This window comes from Phodopus roborovskii, unplaced genomic scaffold (assembly GCF_943737965.1).
Source record: "Phodopus roborovskii unplaced genomic scaffold, PHOROB, whole genome shotgun sequence".
In the NCBI taxonomy this organism is placed as follows: Eukaryota; Metazoa; Chordata; class Mammalia; order Rodentia; family Cricetidae; genus Phodopus; species Phodopus roborovskii.
In genome coordinates, this window is record NW_026126511.1 from 36,496,365 (window position 1) to 36,517,040 (window position 20,676).

General features: G+C 41.7%; 1 protein-coding gene across 1 annotated transcript in view; it reads right to left on the reverse strand.

Annotated features, from left to right (window-relative positions):
• Positions 1 to 20,676, reverse strand: part of Epsti1 (epithelial stromal interaction 1) — a 93,490-nt gene that overhangs the window by 59,330 nt on the left and 13,484 nt on the right. The window contains exons 2-5 of the mRNA XM_051195347.1: positions 13,135 to 13,193; positions 11,421 to 11,504; positions 7,137 to 7,210; positions 6,254 to 6,337 (exon numbers count right to left, since the gene is read on the reverse strand). Coding sequence (XP_051051304.1) covers positions 6,254 to 6,337; positions 7,137 to 7,210; positions 11,421 to 11,504; positions 13,135 to 13,193 — 301 coding nt within the window. The remainder of the gene's footprint in view (positions 1 to 6,253; positions 6,338 to 7,136; positions 7,211 to 11,420; positions 11,505 to 13,134; positions 13,194 to 20,676) is intronic.

The window sequence follows — 20,676 nt, forward strand, 5'->3', positions numbered from 1 at the left end:
ATGTATTCAATAAACATTTATCAAATGCCCTATTATATGATTATATTGACATTATGTTATACTATATTGCATTTATTATATGAACAGAGAAGTACCTGTCCTGTAAAAGACACAGACAAGAGAGAGTATGTCAAAGGAGAGATGCTCACAAGTGAAGGAATAATAACAATTTCAGAAGATCTGTAGACATTTGAAGTATGGAGGGTTGAAGGGTTGTTTTGTTTTGTTTTTATTTGATTTCGTTTGTTGTTGTTTTGAGGTTTCGAAGTCTTATGTCACTCAATGTAGAATCCGGAGCCCCACAAAACACTCTACGTGCAAGAACTATGAACATCACCAATTGTATAAAAGCAAATACGTAGGAGCTAAGTGGTAATTTGGGTGAGTAAAAGATGACACAAAAGGGCTTATCACAGATATTATAGGTTTAAAACAGTCCAGACATCATAGATTTCAGCCTGATCCTCATTCTTTAGCTGTGTCTTAACTCTGCCTTTCTTTACATTCACAGCAATCTATCCCTCTGTTCTCTGCTCACTTGCACACCTCATGTCTTTGCTTTGGAGAGGTTGGGGTGCAGGTTTGTAATCTTCCTGCTTCAACTTCCAAGTGACAGCTGGCATCAGCTATGTGAGGGGAGCACTTTGGCTTTTCAAAAGTGGGTGAGATCTAGAGATTGTGTCTCTAAGGGATGTTTTTAAGTGCTCAAATTGTATAGTTGTGATTTCCAATAGCACAAACCTTTATGTTTAACAGGGAGATGCTGGCTAATTGAAACTACATCCACAGGAAAATACTGTTATCTTTCTTTTGTGCTAGGGTCTCCTGTTGCTCAAGTTGGCTTCAAACTTCCTGCGCTTCTCACCTTACTTCCAAGCATTGGGATTGCAGGCATTGCATCACCATGCCCTCCTTAGGAAGAACCATTAAACTATTCAAAGTTTTAAAAGCATTGAAGGAACAAGGTAGACAGCATGCTTACCTAACTTGTAATTTCCTACCAACTGCTCCTTAGATATCTTGCTCACTGGGTTCTAAGGACCTATTTTATGTGTGCACACTCAATGCAATTGAAAAATAGATGGTTTTAAAGTTTTGTAAATTGAATAGTTGGTCATAATGCTCTCCCCTTTCATTCAAATTGGAAAAGAAAATTCTTTTGAAAGTCTCTTGAAGCTTTGACAAAAACGAGCATCCCCACACCCCACCCCAGACCATTCTGTAGTCTTACAAATTTGGTTACAAGGGAGACTTCAACATTCTAGGTATTATGATGTCATCAACATATATGGTATTTTTTAGTTGGATATATATATACATATATATATATATATATATATATATATATATAGAGAGAGAGAGAGAGAGAGAGAGAGAGAGAATATTGTTGTTTGTCATGGCTATATCTGTACCAGACAAGTACTAGAGACAGAAGCTAAGCTTGACTCACAAAAGAGTAAGAAAGGATCCAGAAGGTTCATTTCCTTGCTCTGATGGGCATAGATAGCATCAATGCTCTTTAAGGCAAAAACTCTATCATATTCAAGTAAATATTAAAATTAGACCATAGACTCACATTTCAAATCAAAGACTAAATAGAAAGCTTAGTTAGTTAGTTAGTTTTTGTTTTTCAAGACAGGCTTTCTCTGCGTTGCCCTAGGTGTCCTGGAACTCACTCTGTAGCCCAGGTTGGCCTTGAACTCACAAAGATCTTCCCGCCTCTGCCACCCAAGTGCTGGGATTAGATGGTTCAGCTATTAAAGGCCAAGCTCACAACCAAAAATACAAGAGAAGGCTTTCCAGAAATTGATTTGACCATGATACTTTGGACAGAGGAGTTGAAAGTAGATGAGAGTACAGCAGTGCGATTTGCTAAGATGAGAAAATTAAGTAAAACTAAGCAAAGAAACAAAAATACAAAAGATAAAAAAGGTTGTGGGGGGCAGAAGGGGAGAGGCTTAACCAATGAAAATAAACAAGGTCCCTGAAGGGATGAGAGAGAGAGAAGGGGATAGTGAATGCAGATGGAAGATTCCAGCATAGCATCAAGAAGAGACACTTTCTTAGTCCTCTTAAGATAGTTTGGAGCTAGAAGTAGCAAGGAGCTAGACATTGCAATGCATGCCTATAGTCATGCATCCAAGAGGCTGAGGCAGCAAAATCAACAGTTCAAAGAACAGAAACGAAATAAGGAAAAGAGTGAAGGAGGAGTTGGGGGAGAGGGGGTGTGGAGGCAGGCATGGGGGAAGGCAGCAAGCAACAAAGAGAAAAGTAATAGAAAATTAAAGGTATTCACAGCCTAATGGCCTTAATTTCTATGAGATAGTAGAGGATGTCCTATTCCGAAAGTGAAAGAAAGGAAAAGAAAGCAAGCAAAGAACCTTGGTGGTTAGAGCCTAGAATACAAAGAAAAGCTACTGGATATTGGTCAATGTTAAAATTTTAGCTGAACTAGAAGCCTGGAAAAGAGACGTGGCCAAGAATGCCAAGTGTGTTCTCTTTCCAGCAATTTCCATTTGGACTTAACAGACATGAAATCGTTGACCCCATTCAATTTGTTATAAATAACAGTAAACCTTTCTTTGCCTTCCTTTCAAGAAGGTGACAGACTAAAATCAAATGAAATGAAAGACTATTAGGAGCTTATAATTAGTGTGGGGCACGTTTACAAAAGGATAGGGATAGCTGGGCATGGTGGTGCATGTCTAATCCTAGCACCTGGAAGGCAGAGGCCGTGTGATCTATATAATGAATTCTAAGTCAGTGAGTGCAGCAGAGTGAAACCAAAAATAAACAAATGAATGAAAGAGCTCAGAACTGGCCATTGTGCTGAAGACTTTGTACATTCACCCTTTAGTTTTCCCATCCTATTATTGTACCCATTTTATAATTAAGGCAAATGGGTCCCAGGGAACCTAACAGTCTACACTCTTAATGCCGTGTTTAAGGGATGCCATTCCTACTCCAACATTATGAGATTCATTAATAAAAGCATTTTAACATCCAAACACATAATGTCTGTACCAATGCCAACCCAAAGAAGTACAAAGTGTAAGAACCATATTTCTCAGACTCTTGGTGTGGCTTAAGAGTTTACAGAATTTGAAATATTTTCCAGTTCATACGAACGTTGATTTCTGTCCTTAAAGCCATTAGTCCTTACTGCTACTTGCTTTATGGAACTAGGAAGCAACAAGTATGATGTCCTAAAAATAAGCATATGAATGCATTTACATCTAATATGCATAATTTATATGCTACTGGTTTGTTCCTTCAGCATTGAGCAGTATTCAAATTAACTATGTGCTTGGGGTCTATAAAAAAGCACAATGATTTCACTTGCTGCTAGTGACTTTGGTAGCCACACCAAGAAAAGGATCTAGATGCCACTTGAATCTCTATTGTTTTCAACACTTTCCAAAGTTATGATGATACAGGGAGATTGGGATAATTAGATGGGAGACATAGCATTGTAGACCATTTCAAACATAAGTAGATAGCAGAGGGAGATGAATTCCAGGGGTAGGGGAGGTCTTTGATATGCAGTTGGAAGGTTTTCATTTTTCAGGTTTGTGGGTATGGAGAAATCAAATGAGTATTTCATAAATATAATTATGAACAGAGTATGATGGACATTCGCTCTCAGAACATTCAATTTAGCTGAAAAGATTACTGTGGTGACCTATGAAAACCCATTACTATAGTTTAGATATGAAGTTGCCCTTCAAAGACTGATCTATGGAAAGCTTGGCCCCCATGGTCACTGTTGGAGCTTTGAAGAAGTGACTTGCTTTAACACATACATCAGTCCACTGATGTACTAACAGGTGACAATAAGAAATACTTCGTGCGGGTATCTTGGGTATTGGCCAGACTCCTGGGTGGCAGTGTCTGTGTGGCTCTTCCTTGGCTCAGACATCCAGGCCAGTATCCCCCTGCCGGGGGACGAGGGCAGAATTGTATGGGCTGGCGTCCCTGCATGCATTTGCTGTGCATTTTAAAAACTAAGTGCTCCATAAGCATAGTCATTATCACTTCTCCCAGCCATTATCACACTGGCAATGTGGAATATGTCACTTGTAGATAGCTAATATCCTCTCTTCTGTCTGACACGAGCTACTAAACAGGCATACATAGCATGAACAGCCTCAGATTCATATTCAACAGAAATATTTCACCGTATTCAACTGGTGACAGTGAATCAGCCAGAAAAATCAAGACCCACTGAAATTAACACTCCACATGTTTTCACGTGCATAGGAATCAACTCAGGGAGCATAGCAGGATGCCGTTTGCAGTAGGTCCAAGGTGGGCTCGAGAGCGTGCACATCAACAAATCCCAGGTAATGCCAATTCTTCTCATGCCCCTTTTCATGAGGAAGGCTAGAGGGCTAGTCCTTCTCCATCACTTTCAAATTTGTATCATAACTGTCTGTTTAGAAAGGCTAATCTAATTAATGTTTCAGTGTCTGAAGGCCGCCGAGGCTCTACGTGGTGGTATTACTTGGAAAGTGGAATCACTGCTTTCACTCAGTGTTAAAGAACAGAGCTCCACCCATGCATTAAAAACATGCATTATTGAGCCATGAAGAAATGAACTGTAAGCAACCCACAAGCCAGCCAATTCTAGGGACTACATGACACCAAACATGACTTAGAGGAGAGTCTGCAACAACAATTCTTCAGGTTCTTTAACCCAGTTTCTGGTGGTGTTTTCCCTGGTCCCATTTGAACATGCACGCAGACTGTGTAAGATGGGCTTCACCTCTTAACGCTCACAGACCGGAAGTCCAGCTTCTCAAATGGGAGGTGGGAAGAGAACCCAAAGAAGAAAGGAAGTATGGTGAAGAGAGACGTATGAGTGAAAGAGGAGGAGAAAAGGCAGTTTCAGTCAAGACCTTTTCTGTAATAGATAGCCAACTGGTAGAAGATCGGTGGATCAAAATTTGTAAATAAACTACCTGTGCTTTTTATATGCTTCCAGCATTTTATTACAGTTTGTATGTGCAAGCCCAGGCCTGCTGCCGCCTGCATCTCTATGGCAACAAACTGCTCTTGGACTTGGGAGGTGGTGCTTTGTAGAATCATTTTATAGGAAGAGTTTTGGGAGTATTGGGAGCCTACAGCAATGACAGAGAATTTCCAAGAATGACTAGGCTGTTCCCAGGCAAGAAGAGAATCCTACAGGGAGGAGGGAACAGTACTCCTGCCCAGTGTTCCATAAGCCGTTAGCTGTTGGCTTCCCTAACTCTAACTGCTAAAAAAAACATCTATTATAGCTAGGTAGGTGTGGTAGCACATGCCTTTAGGTCTAGCATTCCAGACACAGAGGCAGGTAATTTCTTTGTGTTCTAGGCTAGGAAGGGCTACATAGTGAGACTTTGTCTCCAAATAAACAAATAAATTAAGTCTATTGCTTAAAATGGGGCTTAAATTTTGAACAACACTTAATCTTTAAAAGAAAATTGGAGGGGAGAGAAACGAGAAAGAGAAGGAAGGAGAAAAAGAAAACCGAAAGGGGGAAAAAGTGAGAGAGATGATGGGAGGGGAGGGAGAGAGGAGAGAGAGGAGAGAGAGAGAGAGAGAGAGAGAGAGAGAGAGAGAGAGAGAAGCGGGCTACAGTTGTGTTTCTAAGGAGGCATCTTCAACAGGTGTCACACAAACTGCTAAGAACCATGAGTTCTGCTCCCAAACCTCCAACACTAAGCCTCACCTCCTCCATATTATTTCTTGTTCTCTAACGCATTTGTAAGACACTTTTCCCAAGCCCTGGATGCTATATCAACACTAAAGCACTGCTGTCAGGTTGAGAAAGTCTGACATCACTGATACTAAAAGACCAGCACTTGCTCTTTCTGTCAGTGGGAAGAGGGATGTGTTCACCTTCACCGCGCTCACCCTGGAAAACTCTATATTTGGATATAAAATTGACAGTGGCCCACTGAGTGTCTCTTACTTTGTTGCTTTGCCTTCTGACCAAGCTGCTAAGAGGTGAGACAGTGGGTATGTTGACTCAGAAACCCTGCTCTGAGGCCAGTATGTTTGGATATGAAACACAGTTATTCTAATTATAGCTGTGGGCCTCTAGGCACCTTATCTTTCTTCTCTGTTACTTCTTTGATTACACAATTGCGCAATAGCCACCTCCTCCGAGTTCGAGTACAGGTCAGGCTAAAAGAGTAGCACATGGACAGTGTCTAGAAGCGAGCCCGACCTGGGCAAACATCAGCTAGTCTCCCCTCCGCCCACTTACCTTCTCCCTCTGGATTGCCTTCATCTGTTGGAGTTTGGCTTCTTCAGCTTCCTTCCTGATTCGTATAGATTCATCTCTCTTTAGCTAAATTGTATTGAGATTACAGAGGACAAAAAAAAAAAAAAAGAAGTTACCATTTTCACTCTGAACTTCAGGAACACAAAATTATGATGAAAGGCAAATTACAGTATTGTCTGTTTTGCACGTCACCATGATTATAGGTTGTTACTTTAAGGCACTGGGATCTCAGAGAATGGCCAGGCTGCATTTGCTGCCTAAGAATCTCAGTGTTTCTTCATGAAATGTATGTCTGTCTGTCTGCCTGTCTGTCTGTCTGTATCTACATTCTCACATGCTCTCTCTCTCTTGCTCCATCTTGCTCTCATTCTCTCTCCCTCCCTCCTTTCTCTCTCTCCCTCTCTCTCTCTCTCTCTCTCTGTGTGTGTGTGTCCATGCACACAGAAGGAGAAAGCACATAATTTTTCAAATTATAAAACTCATGGTATTTATTGTAAAAAAAAAAAAATCAGTTATCTTCAATAACCTTTGTACTGCTTTTATCATTAGCATGAAATAAACAAAATCATATTCTGGGAACAAAAAACAGCAATCTTAAACTATAACTAATGCATAATTAATTTAAAGGAGTGCCTTTAATCAAAGGTCATGCTTAGTATATATGGCTTGGGTAAGGATTCTAGATATTTTCCTTTTTACTTCTCGCTTCCTGGCATTTTTTTTTTTTTTTTTTATTTGGAGGATTATACTTTGCAGTTGATTTGAAGGTTTTATATTTTGGGTCACTGTGTTATTTCATGGTTATGTGGAAATGTTGGTACTGAAATGTGTTGCTGAAATTAAACGAGAAGAAATGGATTCTGACCTTTTGCTGGTATTTAGATCGCATCTGTTGGAGCTGTTGTTTCTGCCTCACTTCAAACTCAGACTGGCTTCCACCTAATGAAAATAAATAATAAATAAATAAGCCAGGGAGGTAAAACAGGAGAATTAAGCTGAAATGCCAGCTTCTGAGAACAAATGAATGCAAGGTAAGCCTGCAGTGGGCATCTAACATTTTCATCCCCCAGGACATCAGAACACACACAGCCCAAGTTCTCCAACTGGCGGCCACTCAGAAGATAATGGATGGATGGAAAGATGAGAAAGATGAGACCTTGTTCTAGGTTCCTAGGGTAGGAACACTAGGGTTTTCTGTCAATAAGCATTAAAGTTTTCATTGAAACCATGCCTGGAGGGCCACACTAGACATTAAGCAATTGCCTGTGCTAAGAATTCTGGAACATTCCTCCTGCTTCAGTATGACTATTCCTTATTCCAATAAAGCCAATGGCCAATAATACATCACTTGCTTTTCTTCTCCTCCCTCTACTGCCCTGTGTTCAAGGAGGAAAATTCCCCAAACCCTCAGGATTCTTGACACTACAGATAAACGTACTCCTTATAAACCTAAACTGCTCTTTTTTCTTAATATTTTATTAATTCTTTGAGAGTTGCAGACAATTTGTGTTGATCATAGTCATTTTTCCTTTCCCTTCTCTTCACAGATACACCCTACACACTCAACTTTGCATTTTATTTAATTTTTAAATTCCTCAAGACCATATATTCTTGGATGTGTGGTCTCCCACTGGAGAACAGTCAACTCACTAAGGACTACATGTTTAGAGAACACCACACACACACACACACACACACACACACACACACACACATGCTTCCCAGCAGCTAACAATTGCTAGTGGCTCCATGGTTAGGACCAACTCCCCTGTCCATACTGATATTTGGTCTGAGGTTGTAGAATTTTAACTATGTAAAGATGTGTTATGTTTATTTGTGCTGTGGAATATTACTTTAACTATGTGAAGGTGTATCACTTTTGAATCTACTGTCTTTGTTAATGATGCAAAGATGTGTTACTTTTGTCTGTGCTGCATTGTTTCACCTTGCCTGCCTAAGGCACCTGATTGGTCTAAAAAAAAAAAAAAAAAAAAGGTAAACTGGAATGGCCAATAGTTAGGCAGGAGAGGGATGGGTGGGGCTGACAGAGAGAGAGAATAAAAGGAGAGAAGGAGAGAACCAGAAGCCAGAACAGCTGCCAGCCATCCAGACATGAGAAATAGGAAAATGGGACATACAAAGGCAAGGACTTCCAATAACTTGTTTGCTCCCACTGTTAAACCAAAATTATCTGAGGCCAGAAAGCATCATGGCTTGACAAGCAGCCTAAAAGAGCTGTCATTTACTGTCTTCTCAGTATTTGCATAAACTTGACATTTACATTAAAAGGACTCCTTTTGTGGCCTAGACAAATGAATGGCTCAGCAGTTAAGAGCAGTGGCTGTTCCCACAGAGGATGTGGGTTCTGTTCCAAGCACCCACACCACAGCTCACAACTGGCTGCAACTCCAGTTTAAGGAGATCTGGCTCACTCCTCTGGCCTCCAAAGACAGTGGACAATCATCCGTGCAGGCAGAACACCCACACACATAAAATAAAAATAAACACATCTTTTTAAAAAAGAAAGACTACTTTGCAACAATTCTCTGGTGCTTTAGTTGCTAAAAGTGTCAGCTCTCCTGATTGTCACTGTCACAGAAGTTACATGAAAACAATTTGCATTTGCTGAGGTTTTTTATAACTGATCTGGTAGAGACATTTAAGGTGGTTTTCTTCCAAGCTACACGAGGCCAGTTTGGGTGGACTGTTCTGTTACTGTTAGAGAAGATGGAAAAGAATTGGGAATAATGAAGCTTTATAGCTACTGTTACACTACTCTCTGGAGCTCCTATAATCCTTCCAGTATTTTAAGTGATGGAGACACAGGCAATAAATTAAGGGTTTAAAAAAAATGGCAGAAGCCAAATGTTTAAGTATGTTTTAAAATTTTTTTATCAAAACTGATTTTAAGGGCTAATACATTTTATAATTTGCTTTTTAAAAAATCACCTGTCCTCCCAACACATACCTGACTATTTCTAAATACTTCTCTACTAGCTGGCTTTGTGTGTCAACATGATAGAATCTAGAGTCATCAGAGAGAAACGAACTTAGTTGAGGACATGCCTCCATGAGATCCATCTGTAAGGCATTTTATTTCAACTAGTGACCAATGGGGAGCAGCCAACCTATTGTGAGTGGTGCCACCCCTGGGCTGATGGTTCTCGATTCTATGAGATAGGAGGCTGAAGCCAGGCAGTGGTGTCACATGCAGATCTTTGTGAGTTCGAGGACAGCCTGGTCTACAAGGCAAGTTCCAGGATAGCCAGGTCTATTACACAGAGAAACCCTGTCTTTAAAATAACAAAAGTAAAAATAAAACAAACAAACATAAAGAAATCAGGCTGAGCAAGCCAGGGCAAGCAAGCCAGTAAGCAGCTCCCCTCCATGGCCTCTGCATCAGCTCCTGCCTCCACATTCCTGTCCTGCTTGAGTTCCTGCCCTGACCTCCTATGGTGGTTAGCATCAAGGTGGATATGTAAGCTGAATAATCCATTTCCTCTCCAATGTGCTTTTTGGTTGGGGTGCTTTGTTGCATCCATCAAAACCCTAAGATAGTGTCACAGAGCTGACAGGTAAACCCTGAGATCTTGCTCATGTTCTGTGAAGGCTGCAAAACAATAGATACTGAGTTCTCCAGATTCCAAAGTGAGATGGTACCCAGCCCCCAAAGATAAGGAAGAACTAAAAATCAGTTTGAAGAATATGTTCTACAGCCTCCCTTTAACCTATAAAAGTTTGCATTAGGGAGGTTGGAAGTTAAGGAAGGATGCCTCCCTAATTTTCAGCACCTCTGTGTTTGTGTTTGGAAAAGAAAGGTTTCATACCAAGATGATGGAGAGGCTCAATGAAAATCACCCTGAACATGCACTCCTGGTAGCAAAGGAGATGCTGAGAATCTGAGCCTAAAGCCCCAAGTCCAGGGTTGCATAGGTCCTCAAGAAGACGTGGCTGATGCTGGGCACAAGATGGCAAACCTGCAATCCCAATTCTAGGGAGATAGAGTCATGACATTCACAGTATAAAGACTAGCCTGGACTTCGAGACCCTGTCTCAGAAAAGGAAGAGGCTGCATCTCAGATGTCCTGTCTTCCTGAGTTGGAGGAAAAAGGATGCAACTGTTGGCTTCACTTCTGGTGTGGTTTTTATGAAAGAGTCTACAACTAAAGTGATCCTGAAGGTGACCAAATCTGGCTAGTGCCTAGGAATGAGCAGTAATTACTGGAATGAGGCTATCTCAAAAGACACACACAAGTATAATTTCTTACCTCGCCACCAAATCATGGGAAAGACTGCTAGAAAGGACCTGTTAAGAAGGGCTGGTTTGGGCTTGGACTGGGTTCCTCAAGTCTGGCTTGTTCTGCTAAAGGTGAGTATGTGCAGTGATGGTTATAGTTCTGTTGCCGCCATTCATTAAGAGATTTACAAATTAGCTTTAATGTTTCTCTTATATCTCTGGGACTACCGTGGCAGTAGGCGGCTTCTAACTCAAGGTATCTTTATATTAACTGGAACTGTGTCAGACCTTTATGTGCCAAGCTTCAGCTGTGAAGAAAAGTCGAGACAGAAAGCAAGTGACTCCCATTGAGGGACATCCCCTCTAAAGGTCTGAAATTCCATGCTGGGAGTCTAGACAGCTCATCACACTGGCACCTGCTCTGCCAGCTCAAAGGTCCCCAATCCTAGCATGAAAACCCAGGCGACATCTATCTTTATACCCACAGCTGGATCCCCGGATCACTCTCATTTTGCTTTCCAAATTGACTCTCTCTTCATTTTTGTCACATTAGCATCTAACTGCCGTGATGAATATGCTGCGATGGCTTCTCTGACTATGCTGTGACAGGGCATATGCAGCGCCCCAGGTAAGCTTTCTTCAGAGCTGATCATCTAAGAGGCTCTAAATTATTTGCCAATTAAGCCATCACTTTATTCCCATGCAACTGTGGCAGATGCATTTGCTCCTTTCATCAAACCAGGAACACCAGTCTACCTGCACGTTGAAATGTTTCCTGTCAGATGACTCCCATCTCCAGCAGCACACCCATGGGACAAGCCTTGGTGTATGAAGGAAGGCAGGTGTGGCAGAGCTCAGCAGGATCTGCCAGCGACCCTGCCTACATGTGCTGGCTTTCCATTTGCCACTCACCCAGGCGTTGCGGCACCAAGTGGACTGGTTTTGCCCTGTTCTGTTGCTTCCACCTTTCCAGATCTGCCAGCTCCTGCTCAGCAACTAAACAGGTAAGACATGACAAGTCATCAATGGTTGGAATCTGGAAAGAACCCTGGTCGTCCCAAACACCGAAACAACTTTGCTGATAGCACATCGTGAGTTTCCGGAGTCAGAGGACAAGTTATCCACGAACAGATGATACCTCCCAGCCCCGCCCCTTACCTGGAGTAATGCTGAGCCCTCCCCATGGCATTTTCCAAGTATCTGCCCAGAAGGTGCAAATTTGAACAACAGCTAAACTCCTGCTAACACCAAGAAATATAGTTTTCCTGCCAATACTGACATTCTTAAAACCTCATAAATTATTTCTAAAGGTTTTCTATAGCAAATGTGTACAAAAACTAGAATATTCATATGTCAATAAGATCCAGGTAAATATACATCCCCAAAGGATTCTGGTACCTATATTTGCTTTATTTTTAATGTTTCCCAAGCTGGCTGCAGCTCTGGGGAGGGAGGCTCTACCTTACACCGCAGCATCCCTACTCTGAGTCACTGAGTCTTATTGTTCAGAGCTTGAACAGCAGGGGGCGCCTGGGAGGTTTAGTTCTGTTGTTCCAGCATATAACCTAATTTGTCAGTTAGATTGGATGGTTCCAAAAGATCATTAATAAAAATTCTCAAAAGTTCTGAGACATTTCAAAAACCCAGATGATTTTGAGTCCTAAATCTGTTAGAAATCTGAACTGGGAGCCTGAAAGATGTAGGAACCTTGGGGTACTATGGGTAATGTCTGCAGTTCCCATAGACACTGCAGACCACTATCATTTGCTATACTGACTCACTGTACCACCCAGGTAGATACTTGTCTAGTGTGGTCCCTTTAGATAACTACTTTTCTGGCTGTGCCATTGTGTCCTCATTAGTCACTGAATTCACTACCAATAACCTAATAAGGGAAAGCACAGAATTCCAGAGCTAGCTGGGCAACCTGCCCCGGACAGGCTCACAATGTCCTTGTGCATTAAACTAATGTTATCTCTCCTGTCGACTAAAAATAATGCTAAAGCATTAGAAAGGAGCATTTGTATTTGCTGTGCCCCAGTTAAACCTGTTGCTCGTGCCCAAAGTACAAAGAGCACAGCAAAAGATTATGATGTGGTCCCTACCATCCGGGTTATCATCTAGAAAAAAAAAAAAGGTAATTATAGAAATAAAACCATGGAGGGTAGATTGACTGTTACAGAAGTATGGAAATGAAGAGGCTAAAGGAAAAAAAATGTTCATTGAGGAAGGATGGAACATATCAGAAAAGATACAAATACCTTTTTCATATATAGGTTGCTTGTTTCAAAAGTATTCATGGAACCATTAAAATATCACCAACTTGTTTGATATATCAGGGACCAGATCCAAACAATAACAACAGGTGTGAAGCTCTTTTAAATCCAAGAAAAATCCAAAACATACACTCACTCATGCCATAAGTTCTGTTACTAATGTAGAGGAACAAATTTAGAAAAGCTAACAATAGAATAATTTTACAAGTGTAATTAAAACTGCTAAGATATTTTTAAGGCCTTGGTGAGATCCAATGAATCTCTGTGAATCAGAAAATAAAAAATACTTAAAGAGAACAATCATAAGGCAAACAAGAAGCATTGGGTCTTGGGGTAACACGTGTGCATACTTCTCTGCATCTTCTGCCTTCGGCTCTCGTTCGGTGGTATCAAGGTGTGTGCGCCTGTGCTGGGATGAACAGAACAGTGGTTATCATCTTGACAAATCCCTAAGGCTTCTAAGTCACCGCCCATCTTCCTAATGCCATCTGACAGGTATTGGGGAAGAGAGCCTTTCTTAAGAACTTGTTCTGTTCTCTGGTACCTTCCAGTCTAGGTGAAAGACTGGTGGGCGGGGTCAAATAAAGAATATAAAGCAATGGGCATGATAACTAGCTCTTGCTCAACTCCATCAATAACTACTTCTTGGCAGACTGTTCCTGTGGGACATCACTCCTCTAGGTGGAACTTGTGAGTCAATCCCTTTAAGAGTGATTTTTCTCCTCTTGTGGACCTTTAGGAGAAAAAGGAATAAACACAGGGACATCTGGCACATTCTTTGTTCAGACAAACAAGAGTGTAAGAGTCTAAGTCTTTTGCCATGCAGCCACATCCTCTCTGACTGATTAGCCCACTAGTGACTAGACAACTAGTCTGTTTCATGTTTTTAGGTTTTGATTCTTATGAGCCTTGATCCCCTGAGCTCCTCATTCCCCTGGGGACACAGGTTGAACATAATCGGGACCAAGGACACTGTGAACATGGTACTTGAGGGAAAAAAATTTCCTTTTTCTGGTTTTATCTTTGCTCTTTCTTTAGCAGGTGAGGTGCAAATATGTATGCACCCTTGCAAGCACTGAGTCCCTTGACTGTGCATGTGTATGTGATAATCTGAGGTTGGCATTGGTGTCCTTCCATTCCCAGCCACCTTGTATTTCTAGATAGAATGTCTTGCTGAACCTGGAGTCCTATTTTGACTAGACTGGCTGGCCAGAGCACCTCCCCATATCTCTGCCCCTTCCACACTCCACCCTTGAAGCTCTGGGGTTAGAGCCACAGCCCTCCATGCTGGACTTTTTCCCTTGAGTCAGATTCTCTCGCTTGCATAGCAAGCACTTCACCCATTGAACCCTTTTTGTAAGTAAAAATATTCCACATGGAGATAGCAGAAACACTTAGCTACATAAAAGACAGTGAACCTTTGAGGGCAAAGGTGGGCTTCAGTGACATGTATCCCAGATCTGTGCCATAGTGCCTGACTCACTGTGAGTGTGTGATGAAGTATGGGCTAAGCTGAGGTTCAGTGTCATAGATGCCAGCTGTGAGTCTGCCCTAGGATGGCTCTTTCTAAGCCAATGCATGTGGTCCCACCAGAGCATGAACACTTCATAAAGCAGAAATATAGTGCAGTAACAGACTGCAGCATACATATGGGTGCAGTTTGGGAGAAAACGCTGTGGATAAATGCAACCATCTTATAAGTACAGGTTTAAAACAAAAACCCTAGATGCTCTTAGAAGGCCCTCTTCCACCTGGGAGGCACAATTTCTTTCTTTCTTTCTTTCTTTCTTTCTTTCTTTCCTTCTTCTTCTGCTTCTTCTTCTTCTGCTTCTGCTTCTTCTTCTGCTTCTTCTGCTTCTGCTTCTTTTTTGATAATAATTTTTACTTAAATTTAAAAAAAAACTTGTTTTACATGTCAATCCCCCATTCCCTTACCCTCCCCTCCTCCCCCATCCCCCTCCCAACCCACATCTCACACAGGGAGGGTAAGGCCTTCCACAGGGAGTCTGTCACATCATCTGGAGCAGGGCCCAGGCCCTCCCCCATGTGCCTAGGCCAAGAGAGTATCACTCTATGTGGAATGGGCTCCCAAACTTGCAGAGAGGGAGGAGTGATGAGCAAAGGGGTCAAGACCAGGCTAGAGAAACCCACAGAAACATCTGACCTGAACAAAGGGGGAGCTCATGGACCCCAGTCCAATAGCTGGGAAACCAGCATAGGACTGACCCAGACCCCCTGAATGTGGGTGTTAGTTGGGAGGACTGGGCAGTCTATGGGGCATCTGGTAGTGGATCAGTATTTATCCCTACGAATGGACTTTGGGGATGTACCATTTCTAAGGGCAAATTAGCAACAACAGAACAGTAGAGGCCAAAAGTGCTGATTAACCGAAGCCATTTTTCCTTATCTCATTATTTTCCTAGCTGCAAGCCTTCAGCCGGCTTCTTCTTGGACGTTAATTTTAGACTTGTAATGTGAAGTGTGTAACTACCTTTGCATGCAAATGGGGCTGCTGGGTGCCCAATTACCTAATGTATATCAGCAGATGGTGTATGGGTAGCCTAGCATGCAAACAACGTTATGAATACAGAATTAGGAGACTGCCACTGGAAATTAATCCCTTATCTGTTACATAGTCTTTGTTCACCCCTACAAAGATTTTTTTCCCACTCCTCAATTGCCAGTATTTCATAGGAGCTTGGGAGCTGCAATTCTGTGAGTAGTATCGGGAGGCTTCCATGTGATGCAATGGTGAGCCATTCTACAGAGTCTTAGGGCTAAAATGCTAGGCGCTGGATTTAAAGGGCAACTGCGAAATTGCTGCCCTATCCTCAGTGCCGAGGCTGTGATGTAGAGTTTAGGCTGGGGATTTGCCTGTGCTGCACATCAGCAGCTGGTAACCTTTACCATACATCAGAATCACCTGGAGGGCTTGTTGGCCGGCTTGTTAAAGGGCAGAGTTTCTGATTCAGTGGCTCTGGGGGTGAGGCTTGATAACATGCATTTAAAAAAAGAAAAAGTTCCCAGTTGAGGTTTGTGCTGGTTAATCTTCATCGCTGTCTTTATACAGGATTTAAAATCTCCTAGGAGAAACACCTCCTGGACCTGTCTGTAAGAGCATTTCCGGGAAGACTAACTAAGAAGGGACGACCCACCCTGAATGTGTTTCGAATTTAAAAAGGGGAAGGAGAAAGCAAAGAGCCAGCTTGCACCTCTCTGTTTCCCAGCTGCAGACTAAATGTGACCGACCATCTGCCTCAGTTCCCAGCAGTTCTTCAGCTTTTAGTTTCGTCTTGATAGCAACAGGAAGTGCCTACTGCAATGCTGCCCAAGGTACCACACTTGAGGAACCCCTGCTGCCAGTGTAGTTTATCCCCAGCAAGACCCATGTTGAAGCTTTTAATCCCCAGTGTAGGGGTGTTGAGGAGGGGGGCTCTAAGAGATGTTGGCCATGGGGTCACCGCTCCTACGTGGGACTAATGCATTAATGCCATTCTCACAGAAGTGGGTTGGGCATCACAGGCCTGGATCAGGTAAAGAATATTGCTAAAACTCAGAGCCAGTCACCTGCTTGATCTTCTGCACCGGCCTGTTACCCCACTCTCATCTTCTTCACAGCTTCCCACAGCCAACAGTGTATAGGTATTGGTACCATGATGTTATAAGACTTTCTAGCCACACTTGTGAACCAAGTGAATCATCCTTTCTTTAAAAAAAAATGCATTGTCCTTCTTAGGTGTTTTGTTATAGCAACACAAAAGCACTAAGAAATTGTTTTAGGATTTTTTTATTAAAAGGTAAAAAGGGTCATCCATGTTGGCACACGCCTTCAATGCCATCACTTAGGGGGCCGAGGCAGATGGTCTCTGTGAGTTGGAGGACAGCCTGCTCTATGTACAGAGTTCTGGACAAGTCAGGGCTACATAAAAGACACTGTCTCAAAAGCAAACAAAAATCTATTGATTAATAAATTCTTGATCAATACACAGATGGTAAACCACATGCTAAAAAATCACTAGATTAACTAAACAATGGGCTAAGACTAAAAAGTTGGGACTTTTGACCTATACCAATTAATTGTAGCTGATTTTTCAATTTAATATAGACAGCTCAAAATATGCCTGTTTCCTTAACCAACCACCACCCCCTTTTTGAATTGCTTGACTACACATAAGTAATGATATGTCCTACAAATGTCTTAAGTTTTCATTATGGCTTCATAAACTCCATTGTTTATGTGTCTCTTCATTCATTCATCTGTTGATGAATATATAAGCTGGACCCAAGGCTTTGAAATACTTCCAAACAGTATGAACACTTACCTGAGGATCAATAATAAAATTACTATGCTAGAGCCTTACAGGGCACAGGAGAGGTATCAAACAGAGATACCAACCTATTCCACTGACTTTAAACTTTAGTTAGGAACAATTCACGAAACCAACATAACTCAATGACAAGACTGTCCAAACAAGTTCTAGGGTGAGATGATATAAATAGAGGTACAAGCAGAGGGGACCCACAAAGAACCCAGAAGAGCAGTAAACTTCAAAGAAGAAAGATGCCAAGTTGAAGACAAAGTAAATGAGTTTGCGAAGAATGTTCTACAGTGAATTTTCCAAGCCCATCTTACACAAGTTACTGAAGAGAGTTGGAGGGGGAAATCTGTTTACAGAAGGTTGTAGTTTACAGTGTCTAATCTGACTAACCCTGGTGGCAGTATAGTAGCATCTGTCAATCCCAGCATGTGACAAAAGACCTCCTATTCAATGTACAGAACGTATTGTGACCCAATTGGGTTCTCTCTCTCTCTCTCTCTGGCTCCAGGTCTGAGGAACTGCCCTGAGAACAGGGCTGCCCACAATCACAGGATGCTGTGTGTGGGTGATAGTACCCATACACCGTGGAGAGGGAGAAAGAGAGAAAGGATGAGCTAGCCCTGAAAGTAAAGGATTTTAATCAAAAGCATTTTAACCTAATCCTAACATTGGTCCTGGTAATACACATTTCATGTGAGAGAATGACTTACCAATATTTTATTGCCTGAAAATGTCAAATCAAAAACATATTAATATAAGAAAACACCACCAAATGATTTAACTTTTATCTCTCTGTTTTGCAGTAGGAAGAGGAGTTTAAGTCAGAGGATATGCTTTTTATTTTTAATATTGTGTGGCAGAGTGCAAGGCCCTGATAGGTCCAAAATAGTCATCTCTTCACTCTGAACTTTTTTTTTTTGACATGAATAGCAAGTATAAGTTATTAATGTTCTCAACCAATTAGCTTCCACCCACAACAGACCTTTGCCATTTTAGCTTCATGGTGTTCCTTTCTCCAAGCAGATTCTGGAGCAACTGATCAGACAAGCTCAAGCTGCCTCCATTTAGCATTCTGGTCATTTCCTAATGAAGCAACATCCTAGTTGCCGAAACAAATATATATTTTTGAAGATGAGTTTCCTTAATGATCTCATTGAAATTTAATGAAATGTCTGTTGGTTAAGATTGTTTCCAATTTCCAGCAGCACATTTCTGTGAGGCAGAGTGGAGGGCACAGGAGACAACAATGGAAAACAAAGACAACTATCATTTCTATAGCATTGTTCAAGCCGTAGGAAGCCTGGGGAGATGACAGCTCAGTGAGTAAAGTGCGTCCTGTGCAAGCATGAGGGTGTGAGTTCAGATGCCCAAGATCTATGTAAAAAAGTCCAGAGAGGCAACCACCGGGCTGACGGGAGTGTAGACAGGTGGATCCCGGGGGCTTGCTGAGAAGCTAGCCTGGCTAATTAGTGAATCCCAGGTCCAGCTATTAACCCTTTCTCAAAACACAAAGTAGAAAGACAAGTGAGGAAGATATGTGCACCCCTGTCCTTCACACATGTGTGTGCATATAACATTCTCACACACAAGCACACATGCACATATTTAAAAATGATTTGAGGAAAAAGATGTGCAAGCCATGTTTCCTTTGTGAGGGCTCTAGGATAGTTACACAAGTCTCCTATGCCATTGTCATGACATCTCATCAATAAGCAATAGATGTATAAGATGACAAAGGTATTCCACACATATATCCCCTGGAGTATACCAACTGTACCAGATGTAATTTAAATTTCTAATTAAGACCAGCATTGGTTTGATTGAAGAAAAAAAGAAAGAAAGAAAGAAATACACTGGAGAGAAGAAACTCAAGAAGAAACAGATGAGGAAATAATAGACAGCTTCAAGCTGAACAGGAGATGTGTGGAGTTCACTGTCCTAGCAAAACCTGGCTTGATGCTGTGATGGGCAATAGCAGCTAAAAATGCTAACTCAATGTTAGCATGCAAAGAAGCAAAGTCTTATCATACAAAGTCTTCAGAGCAAGACTGGAAGCTCTTAGCCCTACGGCATCATCTCACAAACAAAGAATATGTCAAACAAAGCCAGGAAAAAGCAGAACATACAAGCAGAAAGGGAGGGAGACTATAAAAAAAACCATGCACCCCATGCCTGGAAGGTTTGGGGGTTCTTTCCTCAGCTTGCTCACTCACATCCACTCCTCAGAGTATCTTGGTCCTGTTTTAATTAACTCTTATTTCTATTCCACGTATAACTTGTCAGGTATGACTTCCCCTCCATCCCCCCAGCAGCTGTCATGACTGTCACTTTACCTGGACTATGTTTTACTCTTAAACTCTAGAAACATTGCCCTGAACTTCCTTTTGAGTCCATTCCTAAGTTCTTTTATTAATGAGATTAAGGACCCCAAAAGTGAACCTCAGTTTCCCCAGTGACTCTTTCTCATAGTTCAAGAAAATCTTAACTCTCAGATACAATTGGCAATGGGGGATGACTGGGGGATGAAGGCACTGGATAGTTTCATGGGATTCGGTGTCGGTTTTGTTATATGCCCTTCAGTGTGGTGATATAAAGTTTATTATTTTCACTATTTTACATTTTTATTTTTATTTTATGTGTTTTGCATGCTCATAAATACATGGCCTAGGATTCTCGTGTCTTGATAAGATATGACCAGCTGACACAAATTTGAAAAACACAACCTACTAGAAGCTAATGGTTTGATATATATTTATGCCTATAATACTAATTTAGCTGAGACAAGCTGGGCAGTTAAAAGGCAGTTACAAAGGGCGGGCAAGAGGCATTACATTGCTTCACTTAAAAACATATGCCATAAATGCTATGCATGAAAAAAAGAAAGCTAACAAAAATAGTTGACACTAAAGAGACAAAGAACCTTCGTGAAAACAAAATGTTAATACTGTACAGATCTTCCGTCTTTGAGAGGCCAGAAACCAAGACAAGACTGGGACAAGATCGGTAGGTAAACTTATAAAATGTATACAATTGCTTTCTTGGGGAAAATGAGAAGAAATTTGTGTTTTCAGAAGATGGGTGTCAGGTCTTGGATTTTGATGTGACTATTATAAGCTAAGAAACTAGCCCATTTCTCCTTTCTGGTCACTGACAGAAGACATGAGATTCCAGGTCAGAGACTCCTCTGAGTACAACCTACCAGCAACTTTCTCACATCAGTGTTGTGGCCTGAGGTCCTATGGGAGCAACATGGTGAGTGCTAAGTCCCCGGTATGTTTTCCTTGCAGCCAAGGCATGCTATACTTGAGTTTTTCTTGGTTTTATAAATCAGGGTCTCAGGATGTAACTCAGCCTGGCCTTGACCTCTCAATTCTCCTGCCACAGCTTCTCCAGAGCCTGGATATCTCGTTTGTGCCATCACTTCCTACTAATCTACCATTGTTACAGTGGGCCACAGAACATCTGGCCTTGGAAATAGTGTACCTGCTTCCCAAGGTTCCAGTTAGATTGGCAACCCTAGAAGCAGCATGGGTTTGTTGGCCAAAGTAGTATATGAGTTAAGTCTCAGGTCCT